Below are 23,575 nucleotides of genomic sequence, written 5' to 3' on the forward strand. Positions count from 1 at the left end.
CCTAGCAGGTCGGGCACTAGAGTGGGCTACGCCATTGTGGGAGCGGGAGGATCCTGTCACCACTCTCGCCACAACCTTCCTGGCTTCCCCTGAAGCAAGTTTTTTTGGGTCTGTGGGTTACTTTTGACTCATCCCTGCACCTACTAGACCTAAGGCAGGGTTCGGGTACTGTCAGTGCTTATGCCGTGCAGTTTAAGACTCTGGCATCCGAAATTGATTGGCCGGATAAGGCTTTGGTGCCAGTGTTCTGGAGAGGCTTGGCTTCCCACGTCAAAGATGCATTGGTAACCCGGGAGGTCCCAAAAACTTTAAAGGCTCTAATCGCCTTGGCCACTCGTATTGATGTGCGACACGGCGCACGGGAACTGGAGATAGCGGCCAGCCGGTCCTGGGTCTGACTAGCTCCCGCATTCTCCCCTTCCAGTTCTCTTGCGCAGCCAGCAAATGATGCCCCTGAGCCCATGGACGTTTCTTGCACCGCAACCACCTCCCGGCACAGAGGCACAAGTATATATGTTTCTCATGCCAGTGGCCAGGGCATCTCTCCCCTCACTGCCCTGAAAAATTGGAAAAACCTCAACCGCTAGTATCCGTAGGTGGGGGATCACTAGCTATGCATACACCTCCCACCAAGCTGGTCTTCAATGTACACCTAGTGAGGGGTGCCCATGCAGTATTAGCTAAGGCATGCATAGACTCCGGGGCAGACGGGGTTTTCATGTCGTCCAAATTTGCACGCGAGAGGGGCATTCCCTTGGTGTCTCTGCCACAGACCATTAAGGTGCAGGTCATAAATGGCTCCACCCTGCCTGTGGAGATCACACAACAAACATTACCACTAAGTATGACATTCCCCTCCGGCCATAAGGAGACCACCTCTTTCCTGGTTTTACATGAGGGTACGGAAGAGCTCATCCTGGGCCTCCCGTGGCTTCGCCAACACTCTCCATGGATTAACTGGGGCAAGGGAGAAATATTATCCTGGAGTGAATAGTCACCACCATTGTTCGTTTCAATCGGAGGAGGTCGCCCCCCAATCCGTGACTCCTGATAAGACATGTCCACCAACTGACAGGACCTGTGTGCCCACCCATAGGCGTCAGGAGATGCTCGCTGGGCGCACATCTCACACACAGGGGAGCATCTGAGTGGCAGGGGAACACAGAAACTCCTGGGCAAGTCTTGTCTTTGGCCTGGAATGGCTCGTGATGCCAGGAGATTTGTGCGGGTGTGTGCAACCTGCGCCCGTAATAGGCCCGCGACCAAGGAAGGGGCCAAGGCTAACGTTCACTGCCGTCCTGATCCCTCTCTTCAGCCCATGGTTCGGTTTGGGGTGCGCAAAAAAAAAAAAACATTGACGCACCAGACGTTGTTGCGGCTTTTGAAGGGGGGGGGGGGGCGCTAGGAGGGGGGGGGGGTAATGTTAGGATCAGGTCTCGCAGGTTTCCATCACGGCGCACAGCGCCACCTGCGGGCCAATCCGAACCTCGCCCTCGGCATTGTGCAATGAGATGTCTAGAGTCTAAGTCCAGCTTTTGGCCCACTGAGCATGCTCAGACATTTTGGAGCCACTCAGAGGCTAAGTGCCGTTCTCTCCCCACTGAGCATGCTCAGAAATTTTGGGTCCGCTCTGAGGCTAAGTCCCAGTTTGGCCATACTGTGCATGATTAGTGACGTCATGCCACCGCCCCTGTTGGGCAGGGACTAGCCTTTAAATAGTGTGAGCCGACGCCTGCCCGGTGCTCACACTTTGCTTAAAATATGTTGAGACAGGAGGTTAGGGCCAGGTTCCAGACAAATCTAGGAGCTAAGTAGGGATCCAGCTCCTTGGCTCTGCCCTTTGGAACCCGTCAAACCCATTCCCAGTCCAACTGCCTTGTTTCTCCTTGCAGGATAGGAGTTTGTTGTTTGACTGACCTGGAGTGACGTTAACCCCTGGCAGTCTTGTGTTTGCAGTGCAGTGAAGCACGTGCTAAGGTCTGGTTCTCCTGCTGTAAATAGCAGGGGCTTCTGACAACTTCATTTGCTCAACTGCTGTACATTGTCACGCTCTCCCAGTGACGTTTAACTGGAGAGAGTCTGTTGCCGCCTGTTCACATTTGTGTTGCACAGCATCACTGCCAGTGCAGTTCAACTGGTGGTGCATAATTCAGACACACGGCTGCCCATCTGGGCCTGTGGACCTCGCCGCAGTGCTCTGCGGCTTAGCGATTCTGGTTGTTATTTCTTATATTTACATATACACACAGAACCATAACAGATGTTTATATTGGCGCTCTGCACATGCTGCATACTACCTTACCCATGAGACGTTGCCTCTTGGTTACCGTCGTGTACACTCCTGTTTCTTTATGGATAGGTAATCACTTGTGGGCATCTTTCTGTTTGTGTTCTGAGCAAAGTTCTAGTCTACTTTTTTCATTTTTCTGAATCATGACCTGCTGTTTGGCTGCATGCTGTCTATTTGTATGTCTGAAAAAAAGTTTCTGGTTATATTTTTTTTAAGCCATGACTTCATGTTAGAACTAATGTTCTTCTGTCTGTTTTTCTGGAAGTATGTTTTTCTAGTGTATGTATGTTTGAATTATGTTCTAGTTTCATCTAGTCATGTTTCGATGCATATGTCCTTCTATTATGATTGGCCTTTGGGCTTCTGCTATGAGTACATATTTGCCACTGTGTGTGCCGATATGTCCTTCTGCTATTAATAATCGGCCTTTGAGCTGCTTCTTGCTTTACATTATCTTTGCACTTCTGCCACATGTTAATTTTAGTCCCAGACTTGGACCTATATTTTATCTCTTACATCTGAGCTATGTATTTTGGTTAGAATCTGAGTCATGTATTCTGTCTTGAGGCCTATTCTTTGAATCAGGCATCCTATACCCTGGAGTAAGTGTCTATAGGCTTGAACTGAGCCAATGGGGATCAGGTGAATTGCTTGAGGGTCTTTGAGTCAGGGTGGGTCCCTGAGCCAGGGCGGGTACCAATGTACAGAACAGAAACAGACCAGGCGATAACTTCCGTCTCTAACCCTTTTCCTCTCAACCTCAGTGCAGGGGTCCGGATCACCAATAATATTACTGCAGAACACCAATAAGTCAGCATTTTGCTGCAGCCAGAGGCTTATTGCTGAGGGTGCATGTATCCTATGCTTACAAATCCAAAAGGGCCCTAGTTCAAGGCTCTACTGACAGGGCTTCACAGTGCAGAAACAAAGTAAGAACTAAGCAGTGAGCTACTACAGAAAACCATCTGTGTTTGTGCACGTTCAGTTATTTGTGAAAGTGATATGAGAATATTTGCATGTAGTTGTTTAGTGGACCCCCAGAATGTATTTTACTGGTGCCCCAATTCTGTCTATGTGCTCAGTTCCAATTTTACTGCTATAGTCTTGGCTTACTTGTTTCTGTTATACTTTTCTGTGTTTAGTTTATACCTCTGCTACCTGACCGGATGTCCTGCTACTGTTCTCGTCCTGTCCTCCAAATTTTGCTTGTACTGACCTGTTCCTTGTTCAGTATCTTTGTTACCATGCCTGCACATCTGTTGTGTTGTCTGCACTGTATTTTAGTATGTGTTCGCCTAGTCAGCTGTTGCCCATTTTGGAACTACTTCAATCTTGCTGACTCCACGTGGTGTAATTCAAATTCTCATATGGGGGTAAAACAGAACCTATATGAAGTCTCAGCACATATCTAAAAATAAATAGAATGGAGATGTATAAATAATGGAGTCTTAATTGTTGTCTAATTGATCTGAGAAAGGTTGATCTCGATAGACATGTACCTTCTATCAGCCTAAGTAATTATGTAACTATAGAAATTTGGAAATTACAAGTCACTGTTTTCCTTTCAGACAATAATTGGAGTCTCTTGGTGTCCGCTTTTATGTCCTCATGTAGCTCCAGCCCTATAGAGCAATGATCACTTCTCCGACCTGCAACAAATTTGATCACATATTTGAAGTCAGGTAATCTAAATGGTTAGAGAGAACGTCCTCTGTCATGCCATGAGGTAAACACATGGTGGCAATAGGATGCTATTGGAGCTGAGGGCCTAGCAATGGTCCTCATGTCTAGCATCTTAGTACACCTATTAGGTGCTGCCACAACGAGGGCCTGAAAGTATGACAGACATGATATACTGAAATACAGAAACAAGCATACAATATACAATTAAAATGGTTTCAATTAAGGTTTTAAAGTACCGTATTTTCTGGTGTATAAGACGACTTTTTAACCCCCAAAACTTTTCTGAAAAAGTCTTATACGCCGGGTATATGGTAGGGCAGGGGATGGAGGAGCGGGATTGCAACCTTCCTGCCGCCGCTGGCTTCCTGCAGTGGCAGGAGTGGAGTGATGCTGCAGCCCCAGCCTCCATGGCATCCGCCGGGTATGTAAAGCTAATGGAGACCGCTCTGCTGCAGAGCGGTCGCCATAGCAACCGGGTCTCCGCTATACATGGAGGCCTGATGCTAATGCCCGCAATCAGAATGCATTCTAATTGTCGGTATTAAAACTTAACACCCCCCAAAGTGCAAAAACACCCACGGGACCGGTCCTTATCGGCCCCATACCTTTAAAGTTGCAGGCCGGCTCCTGCGCGGCGAGGTCGCAGGAGCCGACCTGTTCCGGTGACAGCCGAGAGCCTACTGAAGGCTCCCAGGCCTGTCACCAATTTTACTATCGCAGCTAGTCTATGACCAGCCGCGATAGTAATGTACAGAATCTCCCATAGACGGCAATACACTGGTATTGCCGTCTATGGGTCTTGTAATCAAATGATTGCAGGTTCAAGTCCCCTAGGTGCGGGCTAATAAAAATAGTTAAAAAAAAAAAAAAAGTTTAAAAACTATATAAAAAGAATTAAAAAAAAGTTCTAAATCACCTCCTTTCCCTAGAATACATATAAAAGCAGAAAACTACTGTGATACACATTAGGTATCCCTGTGTCCGAAAATGCCAGTTCTACTTATAAAATATTTTTCCTGCACGATGAACATCAAAATCAAAAGTGCCAAACCCCCTTTTTATTTCACTGTTTTGCCCTGATTTAACCCCTTAACGACCGGCCCATAGGGAAACTACGTCGGCACTGACAGGTCCTTCCTGACTGCCCTATAGGAAAACTACGTCGGGCAGTCAGGGAAGGATTCCCTTTCAGTGCCGATGTAGTTGGAGCAAGTCTTAGCTGTATCTTACAGCTAAGACCTTGCTCCATAACCCCCCATCGGAGGGGGCTCCGATGGGGGGGGTTTTAACCCCTTCAGTTCCGTGATCAAACATGATCACGGAACTGAAGCGGTTCCGCTGTGTTGCCGGTCAGATCGGCACCCCCCGCGGCGAGATCGGAGGGTGCCGATATACAAAACATGCAGTCTGGGGTCTGGCCAGTGACCCCAGACTGCCTGAGCCTCCATTACCTGGTTGATCCTGCCCCCAGTACTCAGGAAGCCAAGCGATGCGACTACATCGCTTGGCTTCCTGATACAGACTAGAGACACATGCAGCCTGTGTCTCCTGTGTCTCCAGCCTGTAATACTGATTCAGCAATGAAATCATTGCTGAATCAAGTGTCCTAAAAGGGAAACATAAAAAAGTGAAATAAAAAGTGAAAAAAAGTGAAAAATAAATAAATAAAGCTTTTGAAAAAAATAAATAAAGTTATAAAGCCCCAAAAATCCCCTTTTTTCTATAGAAAATGAGTTATGTAAAAAAAAAACCCTAAAAATTAATAAAAACAATACATATTTGGTATCGCCGCGTCCGTAACAATCTGTACAATAAAACTGAATCAATATTTAATGTATACGGTAAACGTCGGGGGAAAAAAAACGGAAAAAACCCGCCGGAAGTAGTGATTTTTCGCCATCTCACCTTAGAAAATATGCTATAAAAAGTGATCAAAAAGTCATATGCACCCGACAACAGTACCAATAAAAAGCGCAGGTTGTCCCGCAAAAAATAAGCCCTCAACCAACACTGTCAACCAAAAAATAAAAATGTTACGCCTCTCAGAAGATGGCGATGCAAAAATCACTGATTTATGTCCCCAAATGTGTTTTTGTTCTGCAGAATTAGTATTGCATAAAAAAATACTATAAATGAGGTATCGCCGTAACCGTACCGACCCGCAGAATAAAGGTCACATGTTACTTATCCTGTACGCTGCATGGCGCAAAATTTAAAAGGTAGAATGCAATGCCAGAATTGATTTTATTTTTTTTAATCCAGCAAAAAAAGTTAATAAAATGTATTCAATAGAATATAGGCACCCAAAAATGGTGTCATTACAAAATACATCTCATCCCGCAAACAACAAGCCCTTATATGGCCGCATCACCAGAAAAATAAAGAAAATATAGCATCTAACAATGTGAAGACAAAAACCCGCAAAATCGCCAAATCATTAGAACACGACTGGCTGCATCAGGAAGGGAATATATAAGCGGTGCGAGCGAATATCAGGGGACACCCCAGATTTACAGCTTATGAGGGAACAGACACCAGAAATGACCCCCAAAGTGACCCCCAGAGTGACTCCCCCAATCATAGGAGCTACTGGGACATAGTAGGGAATTTGGTGTCTGCAATGTTCTCCGCACAGCTTATATACTCCCTCTTCACCATCCGCTGTGCAGTCACGTCCGGATACTAATACTCACTACACCCCCTGAGAAATTCTATGAGGGGTGCAGTTTTCAAAATGGGGTCACTCCTTTGGGGAATCCACTTTTCTGGTACCTTACAGGCTCTACAAACATGACATCGTGTCCAGATACCAAACATCCAAATCTGTGCTCCAAAAGCCACATCGCACTCCTTCCCTTCTGCGCCCTGCTGTGCGCCCAAACTGCAGTTTATGTCACATGTATGACACATGTATGACACTGGTGTACCCGGGATAATGTACGTAATGTCATATGTGGGTATAAACTGATATAGGGGCACAGCCGGACACAGAAGGGAAGAAGGGTTATTGGGTTTTTGGAGCACAGACGGTTTGGTTTTTGGATGCCATGACACTTTTGTAGAGCTGAAACGCCAGTAAAGTGGGATCCCCTGATATGTGACCTTATTTTGGAAATTACACCCCTGAAGGATTTCTCCAGAGATACAGAGAGCATTTTTAACCCCCAAGTGTTGCTATAACTTATTATCCATAAATGAATATGAAGCTGATTGTGAGAAGTGAAAATACCAATTTTTCCAGGAATACGTCATTTCAGTGCATAATATGTTGTGTCCGCCTTGTATCAGAGATGAACGCTCTGAAAGCTGTTGTGCCTGGGATACCCACTTACCAGTTTTTGGAGTGTGTACCTCTGCTGACATAAGTTGGGCACAACATATCGGGCACTAAAATGGCGAATCTCTGGAAAAATTTCATTTTTAACTTCTCATTTTCAGTTGCGATTTCATTTCTGGAAACTAAATAAATGCAACCCTCAAGGGTTAAAAACGCTCGCTACACCACTTGATATATCCCATCAGTGGGCTAGTGTCCAAAATAGGGTGACATGTCTGCAGATTCCACTTTATTGGCAATTCAGGGTCGCAAAAGTGGCATGACGTCCAAAAAACAAACTGCGCCAAAAACCAAAATAGCGCTCCTTCGATTCTGTGCCCGGCTGTACCAAACAGCCATTTCTACCCACATATGGCATTAAGTCCGTTATCTGGGGTACACCAGTGTCATACATGTCGGCATACACTGCCATTTGGGTACACAGCAGGGCGCAGATGTGAAGGACCGCTATGTGCATTTGGAGTGCAGATTTAGATTGTTGGTGTTTGGACACCATGTCACATTTACAGAGACCCTAAAATTGCCCCTACAAAATGGGGTCACTTATTGGGGAATTCCAGTTTACTGTCAACTCCAGGGATCTGCAAAAACATCATGGCGCCCAGAGGGTCCCTCTAAATCTGTACCCCAAAAGCTAAAAAGCGCAGGGCTCCTTCCCTTCTGAGCCCTGCTGTGTGCCCAAGCAGCAGTTTACACCCAGATATATAATTTTTTGCCCCTCGGGATGTCCCCTTAATAGTTTTAGGAGTGCAGGTCTCTGACAACACAAAGTGGGGGCAACGTATTGGGCACCGAAATGGCATATTCTTTAAAAATTTCAATTTTCATTTTGTACATTAATTTTTGGGAAGCATTTTTAGGCTCAAAATGATAATACCCCTTGATACATTCTTTGAAGGGTGTAGTTTTTAAAATGGGGTCACATTTGAGGGGTTTCCATTGTATTGATACTTTAGGGGCTCAGCAAATGCGACATGGCACCTGAAAACTATTCCAGCAACATCTGCCCTCCAAAAGCCAAATAGCGCTCTTCCCATTCTGAGCCCCACCATGTTCCCATACAGCAGATTATGATCACATATGGGGTATTGCCGTGTTCAGAAGAAATTGTGTAACAAACTGTGGGGGGGGCTTTTTCTCTTTTAACCCCTTGTGAAAATGAAAACTTTGGGGATAAAGGGACATTTTAGTAATTTTTAACCTACACATGCCAAGGTTAGTAAAATCTGTGAAACGGCTATAGGGTCAAAATACTCACTATACCCCTCAATGAATACCTTAAGGGGTCTAGTTTATCAAATGGGGTCATTTATGGGGGTTTTCAATTGTTTTGGTAACTCAAATCTTGTTTGAATGTGCAATGGGCCTGAAATATCTGCAAGCAAAATTTGTGTCTTGAAATCCAGTTGGTGCTCCCATCTTTTTGGGCACTACCATGCATCCGTACATAGGATTAAGGCCACAAAGTGTACATTTTTGAATACGGGAGAAATGGGGCCATCTATTTTGGGGTGTTTTTCTTTATTTTCATGGCATGTGTGCAAAAAAACTGCCTTTAAAATGACTCTTTTGTGTAAAAAATATGACAATTTTTTGTTTGACACAAATTCTTTTAAAACCTATGGGGTCAAAATACTCATTATACCCCTCAATGAATACCTCAAGGGGTCTAGTTTATAAAATGGTGTCATTTATTGGGGTTTTAAATTGTTTTGGTAACTCAAATCTTGTTTGAATGCATAATGGGCCTGAAACATTTGGAAGCAAAAATTGTGTCTTGAAATCCAGTTGGTGCTCCCTTCTTTTTGGGCCCTACCGTGCGTCCGTACATAGAATTAAGGCCACAAAGTGTACGTTTGTGAACACAGGAGACATGGAGTCATCTACTTTGGAGTGTTTTTCTTCATTTTCATGTGTTATGTGCAAAAAAACTGCCTATAAAATGACACTTTTGTGTAAAAAAATATGAAATTTTTTGTTTGACGCAAATTTTCTAAAAACTTATGGGGTCAAAGTACTCACTATACCCCTCAATGAATACCTTAAGGGGTCTAGTTTATAAAATGGGGTCATTTATGGGGGTTTTCAATTGTTTTGGTAACTGAAATCTTGTTCAAATGTGCAATGGGCCTAAAATATCTGAAAGCAAAATTTGTGTTTTGAAATAAATTTGGCACTCCCTACCTCTTGGGCCCTACTATATGTGCGTACATAGGACTAAGGCCACAAAGTGTACATTTTTTAACACGGGAGAAGTGGGGTGATATATTTTGGGGTGTGTTTCTTCTTTTTGATGTGTTGTGTGCAAAAAAACTGGCTTTAAAATGACACATATTTGAAGAAAATGAAAATGTAATTTTTTTCATCATTTGTAATAATTCTTGCAAAACAATATTTTTTTGATCAAAATGCTCACTAAACCCCTCAAAGAATACCTAAAGGGGTCTAGTTTTACAAATTGGGTCATTTAATGGGGGTTTCTGTCATTATGTCACCTATTCCTGTCTGCAAACATAGCTTGGTACAGGAAAAAATCACATACTCCAAATTTCCAAAATTTGCTTATAAACTTGATAAACTTGTAAATTGTCTAAATTACTCAAATATGCTAAAATTATTTCAAATATGCTTGAAACACAAAAGGAACATTTGGAAGTATATAACTACTAACTTTTTTGCCCTGTATTATTGTGCATATATTGAGAGATCGCAGATGAAAATGGAAAACATTGAAAAAATTTCAAAATTTTCAGCATTTGCGAGTTTTTTAATAAATTTACACAAGTTATATCAGTCTAATTGTACCTTCTCAGTAAAGTACAACATGTCACGAAAAAACAATATCAGAATCGCTTGGATGCGCTATACTGTTACAGAATTATTCACAAACAAAGTCACACAGGGAAAATTTCAAAAATTTGGCTTGGTCATTAAGGTCTAAAATAGGCTGGTCACTAAGGGGTTAAATAAAAGTTGATCTAAGCAATAGACATTCCCCAAAATGGTATATCTACGGTAAATCTGGCCTCGCCAGATTGTCCGTGCAAAAAAAACGGTTATCCAGATGGAGAGGCCGCATACGGACACCGGCGGTTTGCTTTACAACCCATTCAAATGAATGGGTTGTAAAGCAGACTGCCAGCAAGCCGTCACCTGTCCAGTTTCTCCAGGGTTTAGGACGGAAGTTCCAGGGCAGACAGCGGTGGTAGTGTGAACCCTCCTTTATATAAAAGATGGTTCAGGACTAGAGATGAGTGAATACTCCAGCAGGTAGCAGCCTATTATAAAACAACAAAAAAAAAGTTCTCATACTTACCGACATGAGCACTGCTCCTTCTACTGCCGCTGCATCCTCTTTTCCCGGCAGATGTCTGCGTATCAGCGTAGGCGGCATGATGACACCGCCTACGCTGATACGTAGATGTCTGAACCAGCGCAAGGAGAGCGGCAGCGGCAGCTCTCCTTGTGCGGCTTCAAAGAAAAAACTGTTAAAAAAAAAAAAAAATCGCCCAGTCCGCCGCCTGAGGTGGGTGCCTCACCTCACCTCAGAGGTGTGGTGCTGGAAGTTGTGAGCCATCAGTGGTAATGAGGCTGTGCAGTAATGTGCTAGAGTCTCAATATGGATGCTGTTAAAGATCAGCAGTTGTATCATGAAAGAGAGGACTGCACAGCCTTCAGCGGTGTTCTCAGAGGAGGTGAGTTAATATAACAAATCTTGTATTCAACTCTCCTGGGTATCTGACAATGCTCTGGTGTTCTTTGTAGGCCTCTTCCAGCTTCTTGTGATGTTATAAGTCCCAGGTATTACTGCTTAGGTTTGTGATTGGTCTTCAGGGGTGACATGGGGCGTGCTGAGGTCATAACATTGAGTCAGTGCCTCATCTATGACCCTTGGGGCACTTAATATCACAAAAGGCCTGAAGAGGATGCAGGCCAACTGCAGGACTTTGCAAGATGCAGACAGAATGCCCTGGAGAGGTGAGGCAAGGTGATCACAAGGTGTTTGTGATTTTTCCTCAACTCTTCTGGGCTTCTATTTATTATACTATGGGATCTGAGTAGACCCAAAACTACAATAATTCACCAAAATGAACTGTGGAGCAGTATTCTGTGTGGAGTCCTGTGGAACATACTATGTTGAGTTACTGTCGAGCATTATACTGTGTAAGGCCACTATGAAGCATTATTGTTAGGCAATTGCCAGTTAAGCAATTCCCCAGTTGATGCTGCTGAAACCTAGGAGGAAGACAGAGATATTGAGTCCTAATGCTCTACCCAGCCTCAGTCCCTAGGTACTTGCCTCAACTACCCTATGCAGTAGAGGACAACTGGGCGACAGTCCCTTCCTGTAATACTAGTGTATACATACAACACAGACAAGACGAACAAACAGACACAGGTAATCAAGAGAGCTAGGGGTCAGAACTAATCGGGAAGAGAAGTACAGAATCAGAACCAGAAGAATAGTCAAAAGGGAAAAAGCCAAGGTCAGAAATGTAAATAAACAGCAAACAATAGGTAGCTAGCACACTCATAGAAGCAATACCAAGCAAACAAGAGAGGGCTGTGAAACTATATAAAGGGTAACAAGAACTTACCCCAAGCTTGATTGGCAAGTGAGGATGATAATCAAAGAGCTACTAGCATTAACTAGTTAGTAACCAAAGGAACTCAAGCACTTTCTAGACTGACACATCACAATGAACACTCAGCAGAACTAAAACAACAGGAGCAGAAGATCTTAAATCGACACATCTCCTGCACCATAGCATGCGATCGGAGGATGGCACAGAGGCCTGAACAGGCCAAGATGTTGCAATTATACTGTAAGAAGCACTGGGGAGCATTATACTGTGTGGTTGCTTTGGAGTATGATACTGTGTGAGTTTTACTGTGGAGCATTATACTGTGAGAGGCTCTTGGGAGCATTATACTGTGTGGGGTCACTGTATAGTATTAAATTGTGCGGTCACACCATAGAGCATTAAATTGTGCGGAGGCACTGTGGAGCTTTTTATATTGTGTCAGCAAGAGTATGGAACATTAAACCGTGTGGCGGTATTATGGAGCATTTATATTGTGTTTGACCTTTGTTAAGCATTATACTGTGTGGGTTCACTGTGGACCATTACATTGTAAGAGACACTGGAAAATTATACTGTGTGGGGCCGCTGTGGAGCATTTTATATGGTGTGGGGAGCACTGGGGAACATTATATATACTGTATGGCGGCTGCAGGACAGGAAACTGTAGGATCCATCAGGGACCACAAATTTTGCCAGTATAGGGCGCCAAATTTTCTCATGGCAGAATAGATTATAGTGCTAAAAGCCAGAATAAAAGGAAGATTACAGCAGAAAAAAAGACAGAATACTGACAGGAACATTTCTTTTTCCAACTAAGTACGGTAGAGGGGGGTCCCCAGCAAATACCTCATCCAAAAGTGAGTCTCGCTTGCAAAAACTGGGAACCACTGATAATTTGGTATGTGTAAAATGATATTTCATACATTTTTACATACATGTATAGTCTAACATAGTTAAAGGGATTATGTCATGAAGATAGACATATCCATAGCATACAGGATAGAGCAGGGGTGCCCAATACGTCGATTGCGATCTACCGGTCGATCGCGAAGGACATATGGGTCGATCACGGGATGCAGCCAGGGATCCCCAGTGTCTGCTTGTTCACAGTGCAGGCTGAGAGTCGACTCTCAGCCTGCGCTGTGAACAAGCACTCCGGACACTTGCAGGCCGGGCAGCAGCAGCTCCGGGGGATGACGCGCTGCCCGCTCTTAGGGATGAAGGGGGCCGGGGTGCTGCTTCTTCACAGTGCAGACTGAGAGTCATCTCCGGACACTGGCAGGCGGGGCTGCCACATGCCCGGCCCCGCCCACAGGCCAGCCCTGGTCCCGCCCCTGCCCCACCCACAAAAAGTGGGTAGTAGATCTTTTGCCTTGCCAGTTTATAAAGTAGCTCACATGTTGAAGAAGTGTGAGCACCCCTGGTAAAGAGGATAAATTGCTGATCGGAGGGGGGGGTCTAACTGCAGAGATATGCCTATCCTGAGGACTGAGTTTGTACTTTGAGTATCTTCTGCATTCTCATTGAAATAACTGGGATTTCGGATGTGTCTTGTCCAGCAAGGGGCAAAGCTATAGCCTGGCTGGTCAGGCTTAATTCACAATGGGGTAAAATACCCCCGTATTTAGGATCGGTGGGGTTTCAGTGTTCATACCCCCACAGATCAGTAATGTATCTCACCAGGCAATCCACTCTTTATCTTTTATCCCTGCAATATTAATTCCCAGAAGCTCTGCAATAGTTACTAGTTTTGTATAAATTGCAGATGTTTTAGAGTACCAAAACGGCATCTTGTCAAACAAGAGAACAACAATGATATAAGCATGTGTCACTATAAGGTGTGATCCCGGTTCCTAGCAACTTCAGTGTACTAACTTCAATGTTCCAGCCTCTCTACACATCTCTTCCTACTATTGTAGCCGAAGTTCTAAATCTCCTGCTCCTCAGAGAATGACAGGTCTTGTGCAATTAAAGTGCCCCTCCTGCCTTCAGTTCTGCAGAATATTCAGGGCTGGAAGTGGCACCACCCACCTCTAAGACACCTCCAGGCAATTACCTAAAACTGCTTGGTAGAAGTCTCTGCCCTGAATGCATCTCATAATTGCAGTGATTGGAAAGTCGCCTCCTCCCCTCCTCTGCACAGGCAGAAGTGACAGTGCTCAGTGACTGCGAGAAGCCAAGACCTGAGTATGATCTGTTTATGTCCCACTCAACACTGAAGTCTTGTTCTGCTGGGGACACATTAGAGGACAGAGATGGCCGACAGAGACTACATAGGCAACTCTGAACTGCAAGGAGACAGGGATAAGCAGGAGTGGGGCTATGTGGAAGGTGAGTTCTCCCTTCATTTTCTTATGTATGAAATCCAAACTTTTCTGAGTAGAAGGGACTCTTCAGAACTTGAAGATTTCTCTCCAACCCAAAGTGTAATATTATACAGTATTTACTCAGAACAGGAACGCACAACTAATAATTCCCTACATACAAAAATGTCTCGCACGGTTACCATGATAGATGTTTCAGCTTTTAGATTAAAAAAAGATTTTTTTTTCTTACTTGTAATACTAATAAGAAATTCTTACTTGTGTTACACATTGCGCTGATACTAATAATGACTAGTAGTGAAAAATAATAATAATTAATATTGATCTATTTTTGGACTTAAGGTTCATATTTCTGCCTTTTTATGATATGTTCACACGTGGCAGATTTGTTGCAAAAATGACTGTAAATTCCATTCCACTCATCTGAATAGGGTTGCTATTACAGCATGTGTATAGAGTTCTGCAAACATCAGATGAAGATGAATCCATGTGTGTATTCTTAAGGTTATAGCTATACGGTGATATACGTTGCATCTTGTCTGCTACTTGCAGTCGAGTGATTGTTAAACTACATTTCCATAACCGCGAATAATGGTTGTGCGCCGTCACTAAGCACTAAGTGCAATGTCAGTGAATAAGGGCTATTCACATGACCACCTATTCTCACCGACCATCAAAATATAGGTCGTCATATTTTTGTCCGTTTTCCCAGATCCCTCCATACACTCAAATATATGGGTGATCCATAAAAACGCGCACCAATCCGGTGCAAGACGGTCATAAACTATAGACGTTTTTCATGGTTGTTTTGCACCACAGTCGTCTGAATGTAGCCTTAGAGAACTGTGATTTGGCTATAAAAAAGTAGTCAAATCGCAGACACACAAAACTTGCATTATGGTCTATGATGATAAAGTCGCATGTGTGGATTTCTTCCAAATGTTATGTCATTGTCATTCCATGTTGACAGTTATTAGATGCAGCCACAATGTGACACTGCAATCTTCACGTGGCACAAAATATGTTGCTGCGTAGCCCTAGCCTGAATCTAGCCATATAATATTAGTCTACTGCAGGCCATTTTGGTGATTTCAGTCAACGATCAGCAATGAAAATACAGTGAATGTCCATTTGTGATGATCACGTGCCAAAAAAGATTGGCCATGTTAGATATTTTCACCTGGCTATTAGCCGAAAATATCAGGTTTTGACCCGATCAGCCCAATGCAGCCGATTAAGTCAATCTGCCCAAGACGTACTGCTCTTTGTTCCTAAACACTAAAGTGCCCCAGACCAGACATTTTGTTGTTGGAATTGTTTGTCTGAACCATCTCATCCTCGATTGGTTGGCCATCATTGGATGAATTATTTTATGTTAATGGAAAAATTACTGTTACCTATGTATTTATAGTAATAAGTAGTTAATATTCAAATAAACTAATGCTGAATGGTCCAATTTACAACTACTGAACCTTCTATTTGTAAGAAATATCATTATCAAAACTGTACAAAGGGTTTCTTTCATCTGAAAAGAATCAATTTTCTGCACTGACCCTAGCTATAAATAGCCTTGCCAAGGTAGAGTGTCTTGATGGCACATCTCAGACATGCCCTGCCAGCCCTCACCTCTCACCCTTACCCCATTGTATCCACTTGGAGAAAGCCAGGGTCACATACTGACATTTGCGCTAGAGGTCATTTGTCTTCCAAGTTTTTTTCCCCCCAAACTCAGCCATAGTACAACGGGGAAGAGAAGGATAAAATAGCGCTGCTTGATCTGATGTTTTAAGGCACGAACATTGCAGAAATGCGGCTTTTTTGTTGCAGATTTTTCTGTGATTTTTGAACCAAAGCCAGGAGTGGATTAAACAGAAGAGAGAAGTGTAAGATTATCCTAGCAATTTCCTATTCTTCCTGTGGTTGTTGTTGACTATGGCTGAAAAAACACAATAAAATCCGCAACAAAGAAAGCTGCGTTTCTCTATCGTGGGGCCTTAGGCTAAGGCGTCATGAGACGATCTGCAGTGCTAAAACACTGAAGAAAAAACCGTGGCGGGAACTCTTTGCGGTTCTTCCTGCAGCACTTTGAACAGAAAGTTTTTCTGTAATGAATATTTGCCATACCTAGAGTTAAATGTATGTAAAAAAAACTTACCTTCTAACCCAACCCCTTTATCAGAAATTCAAGGGACATTGAAGCTAAAATTTGACACTGATGGTTGCAGTGGGTGACTATTATATATTCATTTGGTTTGACTTACTTCTATAGCACCAACATATTCCGCAGCTCTTTACAGATTGCCAATACTGTCCCATATAGGGCTCACAATCTAAATTTCACTTCACTGAGTTTTTTACAGATGGATTATTGAATTGGAATCTGCCTCAAAATCAGCCACAAAGAACACTTTCCAACTCTTCGGCTGGGTTAACTTTTTTTTTTTTTTTTGGGCTGGATGTTGACGCGGAATCCTCGTCAGAATCTGACTGAAAAAAACACCTCCCATTGAATTCAATGGGAGCCGTTCACTTTCTTTTTTCACGAATGGTTTCTTCCCGCTCATGGAAAAAATAAGCAACCTGCCCTTTCTTGTTGCGGATTCCACGGCAGAATCCTCCGCAGCGTCCACGGCTAGATACCTCCCTCCCGACTAGGCCCATTCATTTGTGCCTAATCAAGAGCGGAATGCCGCAACGGAATGCGGGTGCACTTGCGGCTAGCCATTTTTTTGACCAGATTCTGAGGCAGCCTCCACATGAAAATATGGTCCAAAAAACCCTGTGTGAACCCAGCCTTCCTTTCACTTCAATGGAAGTCAGGCAGATTTTTTCTTCTAGCTGATGGTCTTTTTGCCATCCATTGATTTCAATGGATTTTGCAAGGCAGAATCTACCTGAAGATAAATCATGATACTTCTATTTTCCTCTACAGAAAAATCCGCTTGAGGAAAAAAAATCTGTTGGCTCCTATTGAAATGCATGGAAGCAGTGGGAGTATTTTTTTTTTTTTTTTTTTAGGTGGATTCTGCCTAAAAATCTGCCTGCAAAAAAATTCTATGTGAACTTACCCTTAAGGTTTTTCATCTGCCACAATTGATATAGGATCCTACCGGAAAGAGATTTTACTGCTGGATCTGATCCATGTGCCAACAAAAAGACTTGTGAATGTCAGAAGCGCTGCACCGCAGCCAGCATGTGTGATTTCGGGAGCGCTTGATGACGTCTACTTGACTATTTAATGGATTGAAAATATTTACTTTACCTGGTTTGTTACCTTAGGGTAGAAGAAGGGGTTAAAAACCTGTTGCACCACTTTCACTTTTCATAACACTGTATTGTTAAGAAATAAAAACCGGTAAATCTTTCGGAAACAAAATCATGTGACATTAAAGCAAAGATTTATAATGGCTAATTACAGCAAAAAATAAATTATAGCAAAAGTTCACGACCCGTTGTCTCCTTCATCAGAGTAAAATATTACATGACTTCTTGAGCCAAAGCCAGAAGAAGATTTAAGAGAAATGTGAACAATAGAAGAACATCTTACATTTCTTCTCTCTGCTGTTTGAACTTCTGGCTTTGACTCCAAAAATTACATCAAAAACTGCGTTGCGAAATGCAACTATAAAATAAATGCAGCGGAAAACAATGCTTAGAATACGTGTTTTTTTCTGTAGCGATTTTAATGGTGTTTTAGTAAAGAGTTTGTGCTTCTTTTCCTCTCCTGTTAAATCTATAGACACATCACTCGTGATTCTGCAGCTAAAATTAGAAATTTTGAAAATGCAGCTTTTCCACAGCTTTTTTTCCTCGAACTATGTGGATGAGATGACATGAAATCTAATTCAAAAGTCATGAATGCTGTGTTTTTAGCCTTAGCTTTGAGTTGGTTTTCCGGGGCTTATTTTGATGCTCTGTCCTCAGTATAGGTCATGAATATCAGATTGGGATGAATTATAATAAGGGGAAAAATGGTGGTTGCCCATGGTACGCAGCTGCAAGGGGCCCCAATGCCAAAGAATTGCCCATTTATTCCCAATATAATCCAACCGTCTAATCTTTCTTCTCTAACGTGAGTGGAAGGGGGCGATTCTTTTGTCACTTTACACAATGAATGGAGAGGGGAGGGATTGATTCTCCTCACATCTGCTGAAACAGTTTTTTACTATTATGGAGTACTGGAGTCTACTCAAATATTTGTGAAGTTCACTCTATGGTTTTCCATAGACTAAATATGTCATGACGCTGTGTATCCCACGTGTCTGCTGAGTCACAATCACAGGCCTCAGCAGTCCTTGATTTCATTCAGGGGTCAGAAGAGCCCTAAAAGAGAATGACAGTGTAGTCATCACTAAGTATATGCTTTTGTGTAGGGGCACTCCAGAGCAGGGACCCCCCCTCACTACGACACACATGTATGTCTTAATAGAACACACGGACAGGTTTCTTTTAATAAGACAACCCCTAAAATAGTTACTAACTTTTCAGACAATGTTAATTTCATAGAGCATATGATTCCAAATCAAAAGGTAATGCGCATTAATAATTTCCTGCCACTAGCTAATTTGCAAAAGAAGTTAGTCCATATATATGGTGATTCCGTCTTCCTTATCTACTGTGAGCGGAAGGGGTGTTTTTTTTCTCTCTTTACACAATGAATGGAGAGGGGAGGGATTGATTCTCCTTACATTCTCTACAAACACATATATGTTCTTCGAAGCAAAGGACCAAAGGATTCAGCAATGTCTCTGCTTACAATAGAATGACTCTGCTTACAATAGAAAATAAGTCTTCTTTGTATTTGTATCTACTTCTGGCTGCTTGTGGTATTACGCTGCCGTACTCTGCAAGGCATTGGTATTCTGTTGCAGATTCTGCTGCTGATTAAGCACAGATGGACTGGCCTAATCAGCAGGAAATCTCGAGCCATAGAATCTTATGCTGAATCAGCCATGGAATCCGCGATATGATCAAGTAGGATGCAGATTTTTTTTCAGTGCCTTCTGCAGTCTCTTCCTTCCATTGAAAACAATGGGAGGCAGATTCAGAGTGGAATCTGCTGCAGATTCAGGGTGGAATATGCTCTCAAATCCGCGGCAAATTCCTATGTGTGACCATACCCTTACTCCATTTTGTCTGGACATTTTACCAGTCAAAATAGATCTGAATGCTGCACTATTTTAACTAGCATTTCTTACTCTGCAACTGAACGTCCACTGCAGATGTGAACACAGTCTAATATCAATACTTTTTTCTATCAGTTCTGCACAGATCTCATGTATATAGATTGAGGACAAGTGTCCTATAATTTAAAGTGATAATTTAATCTCTCCTATAATTTGTGCAATCAGAATTTAGCAAGAACTACATTAGGTAGCCAATGCTCTTACGGCTAAACAACAACAAAAAAAAAGTTTCTGTCCCTTGAAGGTTTATACGAGGTCTATACTTGAAGAATTTATAATTGCATCCAAATCTGTTATATACCTATTTTATACAGTTTAATAAACCTTTATATTGTTCACATGATTTCCTTTAAAGGGAGTCTCTCACCAGTGCACTGCATTTTTAGTTTTTTACTAACTAATGTAGCAAAAACCAACGCAAACATGGGGAGAACATACAAACGTCTTGACGATGTTGTCCTTGGCTGGATTCAAATCTAGGACTCTAGTCCAATCCCCCTGCTTTGGTCATAGGAGGCTCCATAATAAAAGTCCACGACTACTCCTCCTCGCTTGCCACTCCCCACCGAGGATATTGGGGAAGTAGTGGAGCAAGGAGTCATTACAGGGATCTGGTTACCTGGAGACTAGGCCTGAATGAGTTTCTACTGTCAGGATCCTCCATTGCTCCTCCTGGCACAGCTGGCAAATGTTTCCTCAGAAATGCACATAATTATTCCATCTCGAGGCTGTCTCTGGATGAGCCTGGGGCATTAAATATTCCTCCTAGAGGCTGTACTGGCGGCTGTTGAGATTCCTTCCTGGTCTTCCTCCTGCACAGCCCAGCATGAACTGTGCAAGGTAATTTCTAGCACTAGACTGACTTTCAACAGTCGCCAAGGAGACTATAGTCTTCCTACAGACCCCACCCAGCGGCCTGTGATTGGCCAGGGCTGAACCAAGTCATGAGTTTTGAACTGTGACGGGGGAAAAGTAACAGGGAAAAGCTGCAATGACACATAACACTGAAAATAGAAGATGGGACAAACCAACATAACCTGGAGGCACAACAGACAAACACAAAAAATAGCAGCGCTCCAGGATGCTGCACATTTCAGAAGCAGATTGTTTCTCTCTGGCTTCTCCTCTTCTTCAATAGAAAGAAACTTTTTCTTTGTGCGTATCCTCCTTCTCAGCTCTTTTGAGATTTGGTGAAATGGAATATAAGACATGAGAAAGAGCTGCTTTACAGTAGCTAAAACCCATCCTTATAGCAGTTCATCATTTTCCTACTTCTTGAAATATTCCTTAGTGACTGTACAAGTCTTCCTAGTAATACTAATAGTTTCCCTTTTCCGTTTTCAAATTTGATTTACTGGGGTGCTTAGACATATTTCCTATGGAGAAATTCAGCACATCCAAATCGAGCACATCTCCAAAATAGGATGGGAAAACAAACCCTCCGATTGTCACTACTTTAGTTACACTGGAAGGATAATAGAGTGGCTTTCATGGCTAGATTAATCGGATTATACAGAAAGGTCTTGAGCCAAGACATTTTAACAAGTGAATTGTAACCGTTCATCCTAGAAATATCAACAACTGATAGGAGCCTAAGGTAAAGGGAGTCTGTCAGATCCAAAATGCCTCCTGGGACAATGATGTGGCAGTACAGAGACAATAATTTTATATGGATATTCATATTAGCCTGCAAAGTGCACAAGGGTGGACCCAACTTGCCAGATTTGTCTCCAAACAGACGAAATTCCCTTGGCTTGTCTCTTAATTCGCAAATTCCTTTAGCTGTAAATGACATTTTCAGTTTTGCCTGCAATTCAGACCTGCCCTTGGTGCACTTGAAGGCTAACTTGGGTATCTGTAAAATAATTATTGTCTGCATTGCTTTATCAGGTTATGACTAGAAATGAGCGAACAGTGAAATATTCAATATTCATTTCGAGTAGCCCCTCAATATTTGACTACTCAAATCGAATATCGAATACCCCCTATGAGGGAAAAATGCTCGTTTCAGGGGTAGGCAACATTCGATCAAATTGAACTTACCAAGTCCACGAGTGAGGGTCAGGCTGGATTCTAAGAGAAGTCTTCTCCGTGCAGCGTCCCCGCGGCATCTTCCAGCTCTGAATTCACTCTGCCAGGCATCGGGCCAGGCAGAGCTGACTGCGCATGCCTGCATTACAAGAAAATGGCCGCTTACAGTCAAAGCGACCATTTTCTTGTAGCGCGGGCATGCGCAGTCGGCTCTGCCCGGGCCCAATGCCTGGCAGAGTGAATTCAGAGCCGGAAGACGCTGCGGGGACACTGAGCGGAGAAGACTTCTAAAGTTAGGAGAAGAGCCAGCGTTGATTGGCCGACTGTATAGCATTCGGCCAATCAACGCTGGTTCTGCATCAAATTTTTCCATTCGAATTGCAAGTGGTACTCGATCGAGTACGAGTATTTCGAGTACCGTAGTATTCGATCGAATACCTACTCGATTGAATACTACTCGCTCATCTATAGTTATGACCCTACTTCTATTATAGACTCCTTCACGGCACTATTATTGGTTTTGGAGGCATTTTGAACATGACAGACTCTTTATAAAGAGGACCTTTCACCATTTGTGGCTGATAGGGACATATGGATCCCTCCGTATGTTGTAGAGGTCCTAATTAGATAATTAATTAACAGGCCTAGATGGACTGCAGCCATCTTTCTTTTAGGCCTGGAGAACTGATTAAAGACACAAGATGGTAGTGTATCAAAAGAGTTCTGATTTTATTGTAAGAAAAAGGTAGTTTAAATACATTACAGACAAAGAGCTGGCTTGGCTATTCTAATCAATACAACCATGATTGGTTATAGAGATATAAGACAAGCCTGGCACATGGCTATTGGCTGAGGCTCATTATAATCTGCATCTCATTATAGCTTTCCACACTGGGATGGACTTTCCCATGAAACAAAGAAGGATTCAAAATACTTATGTGTGAGCTAACATCCCAGACTATGTCTATATGTATATATCATGGCAAAAGAGATAAGATGACACGTTCCATAGACCCTGTGTCTATACACACTCTAAGTGACCTTCATATACCATAAAATATGACAGAGTGCCCAGATACCATAAGATTAATACTTTTGTTGGTTATGTGTCCATACATCATGTAAAGGAGATAAGAGATATACAAAGTCAGCTGCATCTTCTCAAAATGAGGCCCTTGAGAGATAATGATTAGCAACCTATGCATTAACGTTCATTATCACATTCCTTAAAGTCTAACAAGGGGCCTCCTTGACTTAAGCAGAAAAATACATACTTATACAGTTTATATGTGAAAGAGTACAAGATGGCTGCCAAAATACAAAGATGGAGGACTTAACTCTAACAGTGGCACATGCGGTTTAATACACTGCTAGAAAGCCGACAGTGCGCTTTCTCATTCTATGTCCCCGGTGAAAAGCTATCAGTGCCGGTGCCGTAGCTCTTCACTGTCAGAAGGGCGTTTCTGACAGTCAGTCAGGAACGTCCTTCCTCACAGTAGAGCCTATTGCGCTGTACTGTGAGAGTGGTGAGGAATGCCTCCCTCTCCTCCTGATAGTACTCATCAATAGAACCAGGTGGTAACGGGTTCCCTCCAAGCTTCCTAGGATGATGCATTCTATTCCATCTACCTACTTCAATTGTGATGCTGCAGAAAGAAATTTCTTGCATATTTTGGGGGGCTGTCTTAGACTAGATCTGGAGGGAGGTCTCGAGGATAGTCTCATCGTTCATGGATTAATCACTCGCCTTTGGCTTTGCCCTGTTCCTACTTTTTCTGTGTGGCATTCCAATCAAGACCTATTGCTTTTGTCCACCATCTCACCAACATGGCAAGGGCATGTATCCAGGCATTGTAGAGGTGAGATTATGGGTTCATAAAGTTGAAGAAGTGTTATGGATGGTCTGAATGATCCGCTAAATAACGGTGATGTATGTCCTGGCATTACTAGCTTGTCTACCAGAACTTGAGTAAATATAAATCTATAACATCTTCATCCTAAATGGAGATCCTGGGAGTGAAGGTGGTTCCCTGATCCTCTGACCCCCCCCCCCTTTCCTATATTTATTCATTGATTTACTTCTTTTTTTTTTTTAAATGTATGTATTTCATAATTTTTTTCGTATAAGGAAAATGTTT

At 42.8% G+C, this 23,575-nt stretch overlaps 1 protein-coding gene across 1 annotated transcript in view; it reads left to right on the plus strand.

Moving 5' to 3' along the window:
* The first annotated feature begins 14,020 nt into the window (after positions 1-14,020).
* CA8 (carbonic anhydrase 8) overlaps positions 14,021-23,575 on the plus strand; it is a 69,755-nt gene continuing 60,200 nt past the window's right edge. The window contains exon 1 of the mRNA XM_075270464.1: positions 14,021-14,227. Within this exon, the coding sequence (XP_075126565.1) occupies positions 14,152-14,227 (76 nt within the window). The 5' untranslated portion in view covers positions 14,021-14,151. The remainder of the gene's footprint in view (positions 14,228-23,575) is intronic.

Source organism: Leptodactylus fuscus, chromosome 4, assembly GCF_031893055.1.
Source record: "Leptodactylus fuscus isolate aLepFus1 chromosome 4, aLepFus1.hap2, whole genome shotgun sequence".
Taxonomy (NCBI): domain Eukaryota; kingdom Metazoa; phylum Chordata; class Amphibia; order Anura; family Leptodactylidae; genus Leptodactylus; species Leptodactylus fuscus.